The 17,671-nt window shown below is 48.9% G+C and overlaps 1 protein-coding gene across 1 annotated transcript in view; it reads right to left on the bottom strand.

Annotated features, from left to right (window-relative positions):
* The window catches only part of PTPRF (protein tyrosine phosphatase receptor type F), a gene marked incomplete at both ends in the record, with an annotated part of 250,740 nt that overhangs the window by 33,793 nt on the left and 199,276 nt on the right, over window positions 1-17,671 (bottom strand). Inside the window, 6 exons of the mRNA XM_080349237.1 lie at window positions 1,000-1,154; window positions 4,254-4,466; window positions 7,927-8,017; window positions 8,702-8,955; window positions 14,856-14,953; window positions 15,558-16,136. Of these exons, the coding sequence (XP_080205363.1) occupies window positions 1,000-1,154; window positions 4,254-4,466; window positions 7,927-8,017; window positions 8,702-8,955; window positions 14,856-14,953; window positions 15,558-16,136 (1,390 nt within the window). The remainder of the gene's footprint in view (window positions 1-999; window positions 1,155-4,253; window positions 4,467-7,926; window positions 8,018-8,701; window positions 8,956-14,855; window positions 14,954-15,557; window positions 16,137-17,671) is intronic.

Raw genomic sequence — 17,671 nt, 5'->3', positions numbered from 1 at the left:
TCCCAGAGCTGGCATGCCCTATGCTCCTAAAAACAAAGATACCCCTAACTAGCTTCAGGCTTAATTTTTTAAAAGTGAAATAGACTTGGAGTTTTAGCAAAACAAGAAGATAAAATGGATTCCTACCTTTCTTGTTTACTAGATCCAGGGAAGAGCAGAAACAAAAGAAAGGAGAAGATCACTGACAGAAAGGCACTGACTGCACATGCACAGCAGAGCTCCATTTAATCAGAAAACAAAGCCAGCTCCCTTCCCCAGGCTACAGATACATATGTAAATAGAGAGTCCAGGAGGAGCAGAACCTTGGAGCTGAGCTGATAGAGAATGACCTACTGTAATTGAACAGGCTACCCGAACACATGCAAATGCAACCTGTGGCTCCTCGGGAGGACTAACAATCATCTCACACCACAGTTACGGCTCTAGCAGGACTGCTCTGCTATGCAAAAGCAGGTGGTTGCTTCAGCAGAGAGCGTGGATGGTCCTGATCTGGTAGCCAGGAGTGAGCAGCCTCAAGATAAGAGCTCCTACTCTGATTTCAGCCTGTTACATCCATGTTCTCACCACCAAGACCAGGCTCCCCAGGCAAAATTCACAGCAGTGGGGGCACCTGCCAGGGATCAAGCTGGCAATTTCCAAAGAAAACCAGAAAACCAGTCCCTAAGGCTGCAAATCCAAGCTGTGAGACCAGAGAGCGGCCAGACTGGCTTTAGAGGCACAGCTGCTCTCCTCTGTCCCACTGCTCCCACATGTCCAGAATTCACAGCAGCAACGTGTCCTGAGGCTGATAATTAACTGTCTTCTGAATATCCATCCAACCCTTCTGCTCTCTTTATAAAGCAGCCTTCTGCCGTGCCAGGTAGAAACTTTCCTCCTACCTGTGACGACCAAAGACTGTCTTCAGAAAACCCCGTATCTGAATGCTACCAGGAGGGCCTCGAAAGTGCCATCACCTGTACTGCTCATGCCGTAACTGCTATGACCTGGTCTAGATCTCACCTTTTGAAGAGGAGTATAGCGATGACAATGATGATGATTAATATCACAGCCAGGACAGGTCCCATCACCCACAGCATCTCCGGTTCATCCTGCTGCTTCGCTGAAGCCACTTCCATCACGATCTCATCCGAGTAGGGGCTGGCTGCATATCTCTTCTGAACAGCACCAGCAGGAGAGGGAGAGAGAAGGAAGCATCCATTATGCTAAAGAAGGTTATATCCCTGAAATGCAGAGGTTTCCCCTTGCTTCTGGCTAGCAGGGAACGGTCACGGTTCTCAAACCCTTGCAGCACACCATAGGATCCTCCCTCTCTCAGCATCAGCGTAGGTCATGTCGTGGAAACAGTCTCTTCCTGGTGTGAAACATGCCCAGTGCCAGCAACGTTCTGGCTAACAGACCCGTCCTCGAGGTGCCAAACTGGAGCAGCCCAGCTAAGAGCCACTTGCCAGCCCTGGATTCTCTTGAGCCAAATCACAAGCTTTTGAATCCCAACCAATTGCACAGTGGGGCTGGCTGATGATTCCTAAGTGGCTTATAATACCTGCTGTGCTGATACCAACACATCTCTCCAGGACATGGCTATATTAGGAAAACCCCTGCTGGGTTGGTTAGGTGGTTTTCTTAAAGAAATGAAATGGCTGGAACATTTTCTATCTGATGTCTCAGCCCTGATATAAACAGACCCTGGAAAGGGGCTCATACTCACAGTTTCCTTTCCAGAGACTTCTGCAGTCCAGTGATTTACAACCCAGAGGGACAGCTTTCTGGCCCCACCAGCAAGGCAGGATTAGCAGAGACCAAACCCTTTCCTGCAGAAAAATGACACTGCACCTGGCTTGTTCTGCTGCTGTTGCTAAGGCTTATGGAGCTGTGATGTCCCTTCACAGCTCAGCTGTGCTGGGTCAGAAGGGTTAAATGCTGCAAAAAGAAAACCTTCCCCCCTGTTATAAAGGGCCAAAGCTGTATCACTTCAGTGCCTGTGGCTTTTGAGCCGCATCTGCTGCCCTGCAATAGGGAGCCAGAAATGCTCTGCTCCTGCTATAGAAAGTTTCAGTCACGGAGGAGGTGCCTGCAGATCTATACATTGTCTGGTTTAAGGTTGAAGTTTAAACATGCACTTCATGTCTGCGCGCATGTGAGGGGAAGAAAGGGAAAAATCAAGTGTGCTGGTGTCACACAAATCTATATCTTGATCGCCTCTCACAGGTGCCCTTGATCCCAGCCAGCCTGGTTTCAAACATGCGTGGAGTACAGAAAATGCTCTTATCTGTGACATCCTTCTGGCCGCATGCACAGGTGCAGCATCCTGCCCGCTCTCCTCAGATTTATCAGTGGTCACAAATGACACTGGATGTAGGAAGAGCACGGTGGGTGGTTGCTGCTTTGTCCGTGAAACCTTCCAGCCCTATAAGACCCTCATTCAGCGACCCTGAAACAGCTGCTGGCTTCCAGTTCAGCTCTGTTCCTGGAGAAAGTCTGCGCAGGATGAGTGCAAGCCATGGGCCTATTCCTACACCCTCCTGGACAGTTCAAACAAGAGGACAGGGAGTCAGCAACAGCTTTGTCTGAGCATGGCGGAGAAAAGAAGATGCTGTATGGGTGGTGTGAGGATGGGGCAGAAGTCCTGGTGCTCCCTTTTGGATGGGAAGGAGTTACACTGTGAGGAAGGCACAAAGGCTTTGCCTGTGACTACCAAGAAAGGTCAAGCTGCCTCAGGTGTTGGGGAGGGAGCGTGCTGATTTGTGCAGCGAGGTAACCCATCTGTCCATCTCCAAAGCTTTGTGCAAGGGGCAAAGATTCATATTTTTGCAGGCACTTCATTCAGAAATGGCTCCTTCCAAAACAGCAGCAGAAGAGATCAGAAAGACTGTTATCTCAGTGGCATTTCCAAAGGCAGACTGCAAGGTGCAGGTGCTCCTGCTCTCAGGGATGGTGTTTCAAGCACACTGCCCTTTGCCTTTGAGGAATGGTGATGATGTTACGCTCGCCTGCTGACACCAGAGACACAGCAAATAATTAAAGAGGAGCTGAGTGGGGGAGATAGTGCACAGCCCTGGACAGGGCACTCATGCTTCAAACGAAAAAGGGTGCGATGCAGCAGGGGATGCAGAAGGGTGGTCTCTAGGAGCAGGGTGTAATAACTACCGGCTGGTGGCTGACTGGAGGGCTGTGGCAGATCTGTGCTAGGGAGGAGGCGATGACGATCTGGGATAACTAGTTAAGGTCATCTTTTATTGACAGGGATTGCCAGGATAGCATATCCCGAGGCTTCTGCCTTACCCTGCTGCTTATCTGTGACTCTCCTTCTCTCACCAGCGTGCACATCTTGCCACAAGAACACGTGAGCTGGATGAGTAATGAAGAACTTGACCAGCCTTAATGAGCCATTACAAGCAAACAAGGCTGAGGAAGGAAGCCGTGGTTTGGAAGCCGACCAAAGGATTTTGTGCATCTCTATTATTTCCATTACTTGCACACAGGCTGAAGCTACTGTCACCACCACCACTCTTGCCCCCTGTGTTTACAGCTGGACACTGATGCACAGGTCTCACCAGGCTGCTCCCGGCTTATTGCATCAGCCGCTCCCGTCCCCTCACGTGCCCAGGCCCCGTGTGCACAGTGACACGCTGCCGACAATGTCATGGCCCATTTGCCTCCAGCAAGGAGAGGCACAGGAGCAGGAATCCCTACACAGCAGGCATGTGTGCAGCTTTGCCCTGCTGACAACCCAGTGTGATGGGAGGTGGGTTTGTTTCCTTCTCCAGACATCACCTGGAGGTGAGATTCTGGCCAGAGGAGCATGAGAATGCAGGTTTGCAGAGGGAGCATCCTGCTCACCGCAGAGCCTCAGCAGCTACTGTGCAGTGTAGGAGTTCAAGCGGGTGTTTTTCACAGTTGCTTACTTGAACTGAAGCAAAGTGAGGACCTTTCCAACCCAACCATGTGTCATGCTCTGCTCTGGGCACAGCCCTGCAAGCCACAACTGAGCTTGTGTAGAACGCGTGTGTTGACACTGCCTTCCACTCCCACCCGTTAGGTCAAACATATGTGCCATTTCCCTCCAAAAACAACATATATCAAGTCAACTCCCACAGATGCCTCAGCTTGTTGACACCAGTTACGGAGCCTCACTTTCTTCTCTTCAGGGAAAACTTCATCATCCCAGCTCGCAGTAATTGTTCACCCTGCCTGCACTGAGCCCACTCTCAGCTCTGCCAGGACAGACCATGTTCCCCCCAGCAGAACATCCTTACCGTGTCTCCATCCTCCAGAGAAGCCAGCACGAAGCAGCGATAGCTCAAGTCTTGAGACAGGGGCTTGTTGTAGAAACCTTTGTAGTTCTTCTCGTCACCCAAGGTGAAGGTCTCAGGCAGCACATCCACTTGAGCAGCAATGTAGGGCTTGAGTCTGTCTGCCTGGCGTCTCTGGCGCCTGCTCTGACTCCCTTGGCTTATGGCCTCCAGCAGCTGGGGACAAACAAGGTACATCACTATTACTTTGCCCAGCGTGACACCGCCTTACGCTGTCACCTTACCGGTTGTAGGACTCAGCAGGGTGGAAGGGAAGGGAGGAGAAGATACTGGGTTTGATTTGGATGTGGTGGTAGAAAGAAACCAGAGAGATGTGTTATCTGGTTAGGTGCTGCTGGGGCACCCATCTGCAGAACCCCACTGCAAGCACCTCTGCCGAAAGCTTAGCTTTGGGTGAGCCCTGAGCCCTGGGATGCTGACACGGTGTCAGGGCTGATACAGCCCGTCACCCCGAGTCAGTGCATCCCAATGAAGTGAGGGAACTGGGCCACATTCTGCAGCCCAAATATTGGTGTGGACAGCAACTCATGCTCTCTATGGACACTGGGTGTGAATTACAGCCTATGCTGATGTACAAGGGAAAAGTGGTACTTGCTATGTCTTTCTCTTCCGTCAGTGCTTCGATATTTCACCTGCTGCTGGGTTGCAGGCAGAGCTTTGTCTAAATCACACAGAATGATAACAGATTTCATGGGATGTTCAGACTAAAAATGGAAATTTTCATAGTCGGCCACGAATTCATGAAAAAGGAAATAAACACATAAAAATTCAATTACGCTGCTAAGAAAGACTCTCAGACGTTTAAAGATGTTTTTCTAATGAAGAAAAACCAATATCAGGCTTGGAACAGAAATTCTAATTTAAAATGAAGAAGGAGGCATGAAATACATTTCACACACGAATGTATCAGTGCAGCATTGTCAGGGCAGACAGGGAACGTCAGCGGGGCCGGGGACAGTGATGTGCACACAAAGCCACGCTGCTGAGCTGAGCTCACTCCCTCTGAGGAGGAAATCTGTGTAAGGCACCCACAGCTCTTCCCCACTGCCAGTCCATCCTTGCCCTCTACAGCTTGTCATTGCAATATCACAAAAAAACATAAAAGGAAGAAAAAAAAAAAAAAAGAAAAAAGGGATGGAGGAATCTCAGTTTCACAAATATCCTTGTAACAGCAGGGGAAAAAGGCAGAAAGATAGTTTGTGGACTGTGGAGTTTGCTCCTTACACATATCTCTTTTACCTTGGCTGAAATATTGTGTCCAGTTGTGGCCCCTCAGTTCCAGCAGGACAGGGAACTGCTGGAGAGAGTCCAGCGCAGGGCAACAAAGATGCTGAAGGGAGTGGAGCATCTCCCGTGTGAGGAAAGGCTGAGGGAGCTGGGGCTCTGGAGGTGGACAAGAGGACACTGAGGGGTGACCTCATTAATGTTTACAGATATATAAAGGGTGAGTGTCAGGAGGATGGAGCCAGGCTCTTCTCAGTGACAACCAATCATAGGACAAGGGGTAATGGGTACAAACTGGAACACAAAAGGTTCCACTTAAATTTGAGAAGAAACTTCTTCCTGGTGAGGGTGGCAGAGCCTGGCCCAGGCTGCCCAGGGGGTTGTGGAGTCTCCTTCTGTGCAGACATTCCAACCCGCCTGGACACCTTCCTGTGTAATCTCATCTGGGTGTTCCTGCTCCATGGGGGGATTGCACTGGATGAGCTTTCCAGGTCCCTTCCAACCCCTGACATTCTGTGATTCTGTGAAATTACAGCCAGGCTCTTTGAGGTAGAAATTAAAGCTGTACGTGCATGGAACCATAGGGGTCCAGTTGTGATTGAGGCTGTTGGATGCTACTGCCACCTGCACATGGAACACATGCCCCACAAGACTGCACCAAAGGAATGCCAGGCTTGCAAAGTTCAGATTCTGAAAAACTAGAAAATTAATATTGCCTGTGCAAAATTAACTCAGCTGTCTTACAGATGTGCATTGTGTTACTATCCTTGACTGCACGGTCACATACTGTCTTTTCTGTAACTCCCCTGCTTTGTTCAATACACAGAACAGACAGTGCTTAATCAAAGAGCAGCTATTCCATATTTTGTTTTCTTCTTTCCATTATGCAGCCTGAGGCCTTGTTTATTGCTTACTATTCAAATCTAGCTCTGAAGACAAAATTAATAATTTCCTCGTGGGCTTTTCTCTGGTGCTGATCACTGTAATATTACAAGTGCTTCACAAACACTAATGAACTTATCTTCCAAATATCCATATGAGGTGAGATGAAAGCGGTTTTCCTAATTTTACAGATGGAGAACAGAGATGCAGAGACACTACCGTAAAAAATGCCCACTAATTTTGAATGTCAGATTGAAAAGACATTGGCTTGTTTTGTTTCTAAAGAAAACTTAGGATTTTTTTTATAGTACTGTCTGTATCCACCAGAGCTCCTATTGACTTTCTCTGCAGCTGGGGATGCTTAAGCTTTGCAAATGAGGCTCCAGGATCTCAAACTCAGCATTCAAGAAAACCAAGAACACGTACGACAGTGGCTGCGAATGAAAATTTTGTCTTAAAACATTTGCCCAGGACTGAAACAGAGCTAGAAACCAGTTCTCTCGATACCTTTCAGCCACCTAAAGCTCAAACCCAAACTATCCTTTCTCATCCTAGTCTTCTGCTTCTCATGACATCTTCCAATTTCTGAAATGAAATGATGCAGGAGACCTACAGATGATGGTTCTCCATCACACAATTGTGCTTCATGTGTAGAATAGATCCACCCCTACACGGCCTGAGCTGGGACCCCATGGAAAAGACTGTGCAATCATGTAATTAAAGATTAATGATAAGCAGGGCTGACTTACAGCTTCTAACACTTTGTAATTTCTGAGTGCTTCAAGCTTGCAACTTTGTTCTCCTAATGGACCCTTCCGTGTGTGATTTCTTGGAATCTTTCCTTATTACTTTGGGGGTGGTGGTGTGTGGGGGTAAGGGAGAGCCCACAAACCCCTTGTGTGTGACCCTTCTGATGCCCACACAGGTACCATGCTACTGGTGTTGGAGGACTCCTACATGGAATAAGCTGCCTCTTGGAGTGAATGGGCTGATGAATGCTGAAAGCCTTTAACAAGCAAGTGTGAAAGGAGCTTTGCAGGTTTTGTTAGATACTAGAGAGATACTCTTTATCCAAACTGCAGGCTCAGGTCCTACCCAGAGAGAGAGAGAAAAACCTCCTGACAGAACAGCGTAATAAACTGAAAACAGTACCTTTCTCTCCTAGCTTGTTTTCAACATCAGCATGATTGCTTCAGCTGAAAAAGGCTGCAAAGAGCGTACAACACGAGACAGGATCTGTCCCAATCAGAGCTCGGAGACACTCAAGTGTGGTCTCCTGATGGGGCACATCCTGGGAGGTGTCTCCTCCCTTGCTTGATTCCAGCTTTCTTCCTACATGCTGTCACTAGCCAAAAAAGGCTGAGTGGGCACGGCACATCCCACAGCTCCCCCTCTCTGATGCAGAGCCTGCGGTTATGTCCCTGCACCCATGCTGTGGCCAGGAGGCCTGGGCAAGGCATCCCGGTCACTGGGAGCCACCTCCATCACAGCAGCTGCTGGAGACTCCTACCTGGTCCAGCTCCATCTCATCAGGTGTCCGCCACCGAGCAGTCGGGCTGCTGGTGCTCTGGTCCGCTGGCACAACCACGATGTAGTACCACCTGGGAAGGAAGGAAAACGTCAACACTGGACCTTAAATCATCTCTCTGGCAGGTCACTGAATAACACGTGCCATACGTCTCCCAAGGACAACCTGCTCCTCTCTCTCCCCTCTAAGCAAGAAAAGGGTTCTGTAAGAAAGAGGCTGGTTTTCCAGCTACGCCAGAGAAAAGAATACTCCCGTTAGCACTCATTAGGTTAATGAAGATCTACAGACTCTGCTCCAGAGGGTGGTGCAGGAGCTGTGAGAAGGACATTTATATAATCGGATTGTAGCAAGAACCCTGGGGGAATTGTGCTTCAGCACAAGGATACCACAGTAACGAATAAGACTTCCACAAACTCGTTTTTTTAATCTCCTTGAGGCTTTAAGCATTATTTATTTAAAGGATATTATACAGTGTCAGAGAAAGTCCCTCCTGATCCTCAGCTGCGTTTTTGCTGGTAGCATCTGGAGTATACCCGCCAGGGTGAGGGCGAACTGTCAGAGAATTGTCTTAATTTTATTGCACATAAATATTTGCTCAGGAAGAGCCAGCAGTGTGATCCCATGCTACGGGTAAATGCCTGGCTCAAAAATTCACTCCCAGGTTACAAAATCCACAGGTTGGCAGAGGTCTGACCCTGCCTTTTTTCCCCCATCTCTAGCCCCCCACCCTGCCTTCTCCACCAGGCACAGCACCTACCTAACTGGCACAGTGGTCTGGACTTTGGGAAGGGCGAGTGTGAATTTTCCTTCCTGCATGTACTTGTTTGTGGCGATGGGTTTGCTTTGCAAGACATCAGGAGCGGTGCGGATCGAGACGAGGTGCTGCAGCCCCCCAGCACTGCTCCCGCGGTTCATTAGCACAAAAGAATAGTCCGTGTCTGGCTGGAGGTCACTTATGAGTTTCTTCATCGAGTGGCCGTCCACCTCCACACTCTGGCTATTGTATAGAATCTGAAACGGGAAAAGGACAAGTTCATGCAGCTGACAGCTGCTGATGAAAACTCACACTCAAAATAGCAGCGTTAGAGACGACAATTTGGCTCTGGGTCCTCCCTCAGGTGGTTCAGCTACCGTGCGCTTCGTAAACAGCCATAAATCTTTAGTTAAAGAAGAGCAGCCCCCAGCAGAGGGTTCAGTCATGCTCTTCGTGCCTTGTAGTGATGGAGCAGAGAGGGTCATCTCAGCAAAGCCTGAGCGGCCGGTGCCAGCAGCGACACTGGCGGTGCCACACGTGTGGCTTTTCAGCGCCGGGACGGGGGAGGAATCCAGATGGCTGCGCCTTGCCTTCGCATGGAGATGAATGGGGCTTTGTTTCTTGTCTCACGAGGCTACAACACACAATATGTTTTTGGTGTAAAATCCCGTCTGCTTTAAATTGGTGTCATTTCTGTGTCTACCAGCTGATGCCTGATCAAACGGTTAATGCAGAACATCCCACTCCCAGCAAGGTGACCAGGGGTGGGGGGAGGTTACAAGCCTCATCAATGATCTGACAAATCCCGTGCAGGGCTCACAAATTGGTACCCGAAACAGTGCTCTGCAGGTGTGACACCCCGTTGCCATGACAACAGATGCTGGTGCCGCGCCAGCCGCAGGCAGGAGATTGGTGCTGCTTTTTGCTGCCGTGCTTGCAGCGAGGGGCTGCTGGGCAGGGCAGGGCTGGTGGCCCGTGGCCGTGGGCAGCCCCCTTGCCTGCTGACACCTCAGCTAATGACATTTTCTCAGCGCCCTGCTGCAGATACGCAGGACCTCCATCTCCCCCAAGGCACAGCAGCCATGGGCACTGCCGTATTAGCTGCACCAAACAGCCTGCCTGCCCTGGGAATCTTTATCCTGGTCTGGCAGGAACAACCACTGTGCCCTGAAACCCTGAGTGCTGCCTCTGCAAAGCCAGAAACTCAAAGAGTTCCTGGAGACAAAGAGAGCGCAGAAAACTGCAGAGACCAGAGGTTGTGTCCCAGCTGTGATAAACCTGCATGTTTCCTTCCACTGGGTGACCTTCTAGCGTGGCAGGGGAGCGCTGGATTCCTGATAGCGGTGCAGAGACACAGCACGCCAAAAACTGGCAATGGTGGAGCTGGAGCATGTTAAACCATGGCAGCTATTACGTGCCACAGGCAGAGACCACGCAGTAAAACGTGCCCTTTCCAGCAGCGGCCTTGAGAGAGAGAGCAGACAGCTCTGCATAAGAAAAATTACTTGAAGTACAACAGATTTTTCACCAGCTGAGCCCACCGTTCAGGCTGATGCAGGCAGCAAGGGACGGACCAAACTTTCCTTCCAAGTCACCTTTTTAGCAGGTGGCAGAAATCTGCAGAAAGCTGCCGGCTTGCTGGGACAAGGGCAGCTGATTAGCACTGCTTTAATATTTAGTGCTGGAGCTGGGAGGAGGAGGGAGGCCCTGGAAAGAGATCTGAAGGACAGCAGAGCACAGGGACCAGGCTAGGCCTGGAATCTGCAGCTCTGCTTCTGTGTTATCCGAGCAGCGATACCCACAGCATGCTTCAAAACCTCTTCAGGTCACTTTGCATGGAAGTCAGGATAGGAACAGAGCCGCAGCTTTTTTGCTGCTGAGAAGAGACTCCCAAGAGGTAACAGAGCAGCAGTGAGGAGCCAGCAATGGAGGAGAGATGCAATCAATCTCGCTTGCTGACATGCTTCAGTCTTCAGAGATGAACTGCTAAAATAAATACCAAGTACTAAAATAACAGAGGTTTGCAGGGACAAAGCCCCTGCTGGCTGCCCCACGTGCAGGAAAGGCTGCCAGAGGCAGGATGGCTGGAAGGAGTTGTCCTCTGCTGTGACTCCTAAAATATTTCCTTCTGTGCTTTAATCCCTTTCTCCAAAGGCATGTACATCAGATGGGTGCTAAAGCGAGTGAAAAAGGTAATACGAAGAAATGCTCCTTATGGTGCTGAAACATCAGATATTTAGTTGGCAGGTTTCACCCTGCGCTGACACAGAAATAGGCACAACCAAGACAGGAGCTTCAAGTCATCTTAGCAGCTTTGCTGTCTGTCCCAGCACCACCCCTTGCCATGATACTGCAATAGTGCAGGTCCAGATACTCCAGATGAAAGCAAGTCAGGAGTGTCCTGAAGGAGCAGCAGGACCTCACTTCATGTTCTCCAATACAGACTTGAACAAAACCAAACTTCCAGGTATGCTGGAAGGATGCAAAGCCCACAAAGAGTTCTGTTGCCTCTCAAGTAAGACTTCTCATTACAAAGTCTTTGCTAATAAAGGTGACATCAACTGCTTCTGCATGTGCTTCAAGGGAAGAATCTTGCCCACCAACAGCCTGTTGATGAGGCATCTGCTGAGGACATGGCTGTTCTCCTGGGGCAAGACGAAGCAGAAGAGATGGCCACGCACATCAGTTCAGAGTTTCCCTGCTTGCTCTGCATTGCAATCAGCCAGGACACAGCCTTTGATTCAGTCCTGACAACAGATGATGATTTTTACTGCCATGCACATAAATTTGTGTCCAAAGACGGTGAAATTGGCATTTGAAATGCTTTCCTGAAGCGTTCTTCGCCATCTCCCCTTTTCACAGTTGCTGTGGCAGCAGTTCCACGTTCCTTTACCTGCCATAACACATTGTCTTCTCAAATGTTATGCACCATTAGTTAAGGCCTCTACACAAACTTTACAATAATGTAAGGGCTCAGAAACAGTTGTTCGTGTGCAGCTGAAGATGCCTGGGAGCTCCAGCAGGAATCCTATTTAGAGGTCGCACCATGGCCCACTGGTAAGTACTTAAGTCAGCGGCAAATTGGCCCAAGGGCCATGAACCGCCAAACATGCTGACTGCCCCACGGATTGCTGCAAAATGTCATTTGTGCTGCTCTTACTCACACGAGAAGATTTGCAAAGCTAGGTGGGTCCAAATGTCACCACTGAAGGTCTGTTGCTTGATTTTAAGGCAGTAAAAAAAGTATTGAACTAAAAGATGAAATGACATGTAGTGTGCAACACTGGAAAAGATAATTACTCAATGAAGGAGTAGACGAGGTTGCCTTTTTTGGGGGCAGGAGTAATTACTACATTCTCTGGGACACACTGTGAGACAGCTCTGCCCACCATTCTCAGGGCTTATTTCTGAACCTGTATCATAGTCATTTTTAAAAGTGTGATTCCTTCTCCCCATTTGTAAAACGACTTCTGTTCTCCTCTGAAGTTGAAGAACGTGTCTCAGAAAAGTGCAGTTTCCCCAAGGAGTAGGTTGTATCTATCTTGCACTTTCCAGGAAAGCTCCAGAAGAGCTTTCTGCAAGCGCACCAGAAAAGAAAAGGAAGAGTGCCCCTGGTCCACAACTGCTGGGCAACATTCTACAATGAATTTATCTCCTGGACAAGAAGAAGCTGTGAAAATTCCCCAAAGAGAACTCAAACCTTCGTTATTGATTTGGTAGCAATGAAACTTCCTAAGGACTCAGTTCATCCCCTATGAAAAAAAAAAGCACCAGTCCTGCCTGCGCCTCTCTATTCACTGACAGAACAATATCTACTTTAATTAAATCTGTTAAAGTAGAATATGACACCCTTTGGGACATAGATTTAGCATGAGACTGTTTATCAAGTGTAGATAATACTAATTGTTCCCATGGAGATTTATCTGCTATGCTAGTTACAGTATTAGGCTCTGGCCTCAGCATCCCATGTGTCTGAATTAGAGGAGAGAGGTGAACCTTGTTTATAAAAATACAAAGTCCTGAAGGTTACAGATTTCTTTCAAGTGGTAGAATCAGCAACCCGGAGCTGACCCTCTCCGCTCCTGGCCTTGACTCACGTGTGTCTGCAAGTCTGGGAATATTAATAGAAAGAAGACACTATTAGAGAAAGATCCTTGTAACACTCTTGTCCACATGACTGCTCTTCAGTTAGCAAGTGGCTAATGCCATCTGCTCCTGTGTCATCTGAGGGTTAACCCGCAGCAGGGGCAGACCCTGAGTCACCGTCTGTGTAAGCAGTTGCAACTGAGAGGCTGAGACAAGGCATCAGCATTAAGCCCTTGGCTCCTGGCTACCTCCAACCACTCCACCATCTCTACGCGGTAGTAATGCTCCAAAGGTCACACTGTCCCTTCCCAGCACTGCACTGTCAGACAGATGTGGGCTTTGTGCCACAAGAATAAGGCGAGACGAAGCAGATTGGCTCTTTAGCAGAGTGCAAAGTATCAGGGATCTGTGAAGTTCCTTGCGGCCAGATGTCTGAATGCTGATCCTAATGCACCCTACATTTGGGAAAGCTTTGAATAAGCACAAGGTCTTCACAAAAGACTTGTCTGCTTCAGCTAAACTCTGCATGTTAACAAGCATCTGGTATTGATCATAGCAATTCAGTTTTAGGATTTAAACAAGGAGAGTTAGTAACAAGGAAGGGGAGGTGCTCACACACTGATGTGGATGCAGTTCCAGAACTTCCTCTCATACCTCTGGCCATGGATCCTCCACAGCTCACGCAGACCTTGCATTTGCTCTTTAGGCACAGTATGGTGGGGGCACGCACAAGGAGGAAGGGAAATCACGCTGCTCCCCCCCCGGCCACCTTTGCAGAGGCAGAAGATAGCTGCTGAGACTGGGTGGAAGATTATCCTTGGTGATGTGACATGTTGGTCTTGTTTCTTAAGGGAAAGAAGCTGCACTGATCTCTGCAGAAATCTACACCACGGTCAAGTCTTACGCAGATCAGTGATCCGCACTGGGGGACAGGCAAGAGCAGGAAGAGATCGGGTCATCAGTGTTGTCTTGCAGCCCGATGGATGACACCACATCCAGAACCGTGCTGGAGAAAAGAGCGTAACAGCGATTCCTGCAGACTTCCCTCTGCACTGACACATCTTGTGCTGCTCACACCTGTAACACCTTCTGGAAGGCCAACGATGCTTTTCTCCCTCACTCTCTGAGATTCTGCATCTGCCCTGATGCTCTGAAGTAACTCATAAAGACAATCCGGATGTTCGAGACAGGACACATTGCAGATGGAGTCATTCTTAGTTTGATTCACTGGCTGGTTTTCAGACCACTTTGTCCTGGTGATTGCTTCCAATTAAATCACATGACTTTTCACACTTCCAACTCCAACAAGCTTGTGTAACCACTGTCATGGAGCTGCAATGGTCAGCCTGGCCGGTAAGGCCACAACCAAGTGATACCAGGTAACAAGATACTTGAGCAAGCTGATGAGGAGTTAAGCTCTGATTAGGACTGTGTGAACAACCACCACAACCGCTCGTGGAAAAAGCATCCACGATTTAGGGGGCTGGAGGGGTTTCCATTTCCCTTTGAAAAGGCAAGTAACTCAGCAGCATTATCAAGGGAAGAGTGGGTATTTAAAAAACGTGGCTATGGCAAAGATGGGTTTCTAGTTGGATGGTGAGAAGCCAGAAATACATATTATGATCCCCAAGACACCCCCATTCTCAGACTGCCTCTGCCCAGCACATGCCTTTGCTGTTTGGTGTTTCCTGTTGGTGTAATTCAGCCAACATTATTCACTCCTGGTACCACGAGCCAAGTGGCTACTGGCTATTCCACAACTGATCTAAACAGAAATAAATCAACAAAACTACATCACCTTCTGGCCTACGAAGAATGAAAGGAGGGAAAGCAAGCAGCAATGTGCTCTACTGTGTGCATGGTTCACGTACAGGTGCTCAAATGCAAGAGCGGCTACCTAACCTGGGCTTGGAGCTCCACAAGACCACAGGCCAGGGAGCAACGTGACCCTGCTCTGCTAGTCTCTTGTCTGATAGCCTGAGAACATCATGTGGCAGGTCAAGATGCTGCTTTCCACTGCCCTTCCCACTGCCACAGGCGGAGCTCCCCATCCTCTGCATCCCACCCTTACCTTAAAAGGCACTGCAGATTTATAGGAGTCAGGCACTTCCCAGCTCAGCAACACAGACGTTTTCATGACGGCATTGACGCGGAAGTTCTTAGCAAACACTGGAATGACAAACAAGATATCTGAGCACTGTAGGGCCAAGTCAGGATGGAGCCAGGCTACAGCTGGGCTCCAAGTCTCTCTTTCTCTAACTCAGCAGCAGAGGTCAAAGAGTTCAGCAACAGCAGAGAAGTGAGAGATGAGGAGAAAAGACCAGCAGCCTTTTACCAAGTCTCCAGTCTCCAGCAGAGTTTCGATTTTGACTATATAGCATCACAGAAAGGAAGTTGTAGGCTGAACTGTAGCCTTCCTCTCTCCCCGGTCCACTCACACTCTCTTGGCCCTTTTCCATGATCAAAGAACAGTGGTGCTTGGGTACTGCATCTGCAGATGATCCTACCCAGACACCTGCTCCAGTTTAAGCAAGAGCCTTTCATGTACAGATAAAACAGCAAAGTGTGCCTGTGGAGCGACAAAGGCAATTAAGCTACCACCAACACCCCTCTCCCCCCAAACGGCAACTTTAAGGAAACCTTCGCTGAACTAATTTTAGACTAGGAAGCCACACAGTACCTGTTCTCATTAGTCACGGCCTCATGAACCGAAGCAAAAGTCCCTGTCCTGCAGGCTGAGCGTGCTGTTAGGGCTTGTTAGAGGGGCACTTACCTTGCTCAACAGGCATGGTCCGGGACTGGATGCTGGGGCTGAGAGGCCCAACCCCCTTATTGGTGCGGGCCCTCACTTTGATGTCGTAAGTGGTATCGGGCTTCAAATTCGTCAAAGTGATACTTGTGTCCTTGGTGATGTTAACCAGGTCCTGCTGGCTATTTATGTCCCTGTATACCACTGTGTAGTTGACAATCTTGCCGTTTCTTTCTGCCAAGACTGGGGGGTCCCAGGACACCTCTGTGGTAGAAGTGGTAAGACCCACCACGCGCAGGTTTTGTGGGAAGCCGCTTGGCACATCTTCTGCAGTAGTGATCTCCTTCTCAAACTCCTCTCCTGGGCCAGCTCTGTTCTTGGCAGACAATTTGAAGAGGTACGTGGCCCCCTTGTGCAGGTTGGTCACAGTGTAGTGATGGTCTCTCTTCCCGAAGTCTATCGTGTTCATCTTCTCCTCGTCAAGACGTCTGTACTGTAGCCGGTAACCCAGCAGCTCCCCTACCATCTCCTTGGGTGGGTGCCACTGGATGAGGGCTGTGTTCATGGCTGTCGTGCTAATCATCATGGTGGGCTTCCCCGGGACTGCAACATAAACACACAATGACCATCTATAGCCTGCGAGGAGGGGAAGGAAGGATCGCTTCTGTGCTGCTCAGTCCGTCAGGATTGAGGAAAGTGGGAAAGTTCAGACAACAGGGTGAAGAGGACGACAGACAATTCAAATGGATAGAGCCAGACCAACCCTAATCCGGTGGCGAGGGAAGCTGGAGCCAGCCAGCTCTTAGCTGCCATTTTCCCATGTGCTGCCATCTAAACAGGGAATAAATTCAGCCATGTTCAGCCCCAAAATTCATCCCCTTTTACAGGAAAGGTTTTAAAGCATCGCATTTATATCAGAGAAGATCTGAATCCCATCCTCCCAATCAGGGGTCTTCAGACACTCCAGCTAGTGCACAGCACCAGGCCGCGCTGGCCCCAGCGCACTGTACCCAACAGACACACAGAAGCCCGAGTCCAGCGCCCTGGACTGTCTGGAGGCAGACAAATTTCATCCTGAAACCTTGCAGTGTTACCATCTGCAGAGGCAGCGAGCAGAGCTGGGCGGGCTGTTTGCCATCAGAATACATTTTGGTTTAGCTGATGAGCAGATTCGTGAAGTCAGTGTCGATGTGAGAGGTGAACACAAGCGTTCCACAGGATTTTTGCTTATGCTGCACAAGTCAAGGGGTGTTGCTGTCACTGGTTAGAAACTGATGGCTTTAAATTGATGGTTTAATACCTTGATCTCTCCTTCAGTTAAAAAAGGATGTGTCTTCACTTCACATCAGCTCAGATTTGTAAACAAATCAACTGATAGGGAAGATACTCAGAATCAAACGAATGTGGCCACTGATATGAAAATGAAAATGGGATTGTAGCCAAACCTAGTTAAATATCCTTGCACGGTTTTGCAATGTATGAGCCCAAACACGAGCACAAAATGTATTCGACAGAATTATGCCGCGATTTTGCCATCAGAGGGCGATACCAGCACTCCCCTTGAGGTCAAGCCTGCAGAAGACCCTGTACAAAGGGAGCTCTGGAGTGGTTTTGTAGGTATTTAAGACATACAATTACTCTTCCACTGCCAGTGCCATCGTCCTTGCACTCACAATACAATGTCTAACAGCAGCTGGTATTAAGGGACACATTATTTTCAAAGCTGATTCCAAATATTAACTTTAAATGTGCATCATAACATGGGAAGACCCGCTGTGGTTTACAGTGCAACACTGGGATGTTTAGGAAGCTTTTCCTGTTTATAGGACAGCTGTAGCAATTTGATGAACAGAGCGTACATCATGGCAAGGCACAAGGGAGACAGCATTTGAGATTGTGACGGTGGAAACTACCTCTGGAGCTCCCCATATGCAGCACGGAGGAGCTGGCAAGCTGTTCCTCGTTTAAAAGCACCAGGAACAAACGCTCTCAGTTTGTACAAGCTGCATTCCCATAATAACAAGCAGTAAATACTGCTCCTGCGGCTGGTGTGAGGAAGCAGCAGGATTACTGGTTGTAGGACAGGTCTAGTGAGTGGAAATCGAGGACAAGACAATGTCAACTAGTTGGTGCCACCA

The sequence above is a fragment of the Nesoenas mayeri genome (genome assembly GCF_963082525.1).
Source record: "Nesoenas mayeri genome assembly, chromosome: 8".
In the NCBI taxonomy this organism is placed as follows: domain Eukaryota; kingdom Metazoa; phylum Chordata; class Aves; order Columbiformes; family Columbidae; genus Nesoenas; species Nesoenas mayeri.
This window is presented reverse-complemented; position numbering and strand designations above follow the sequence as displayed.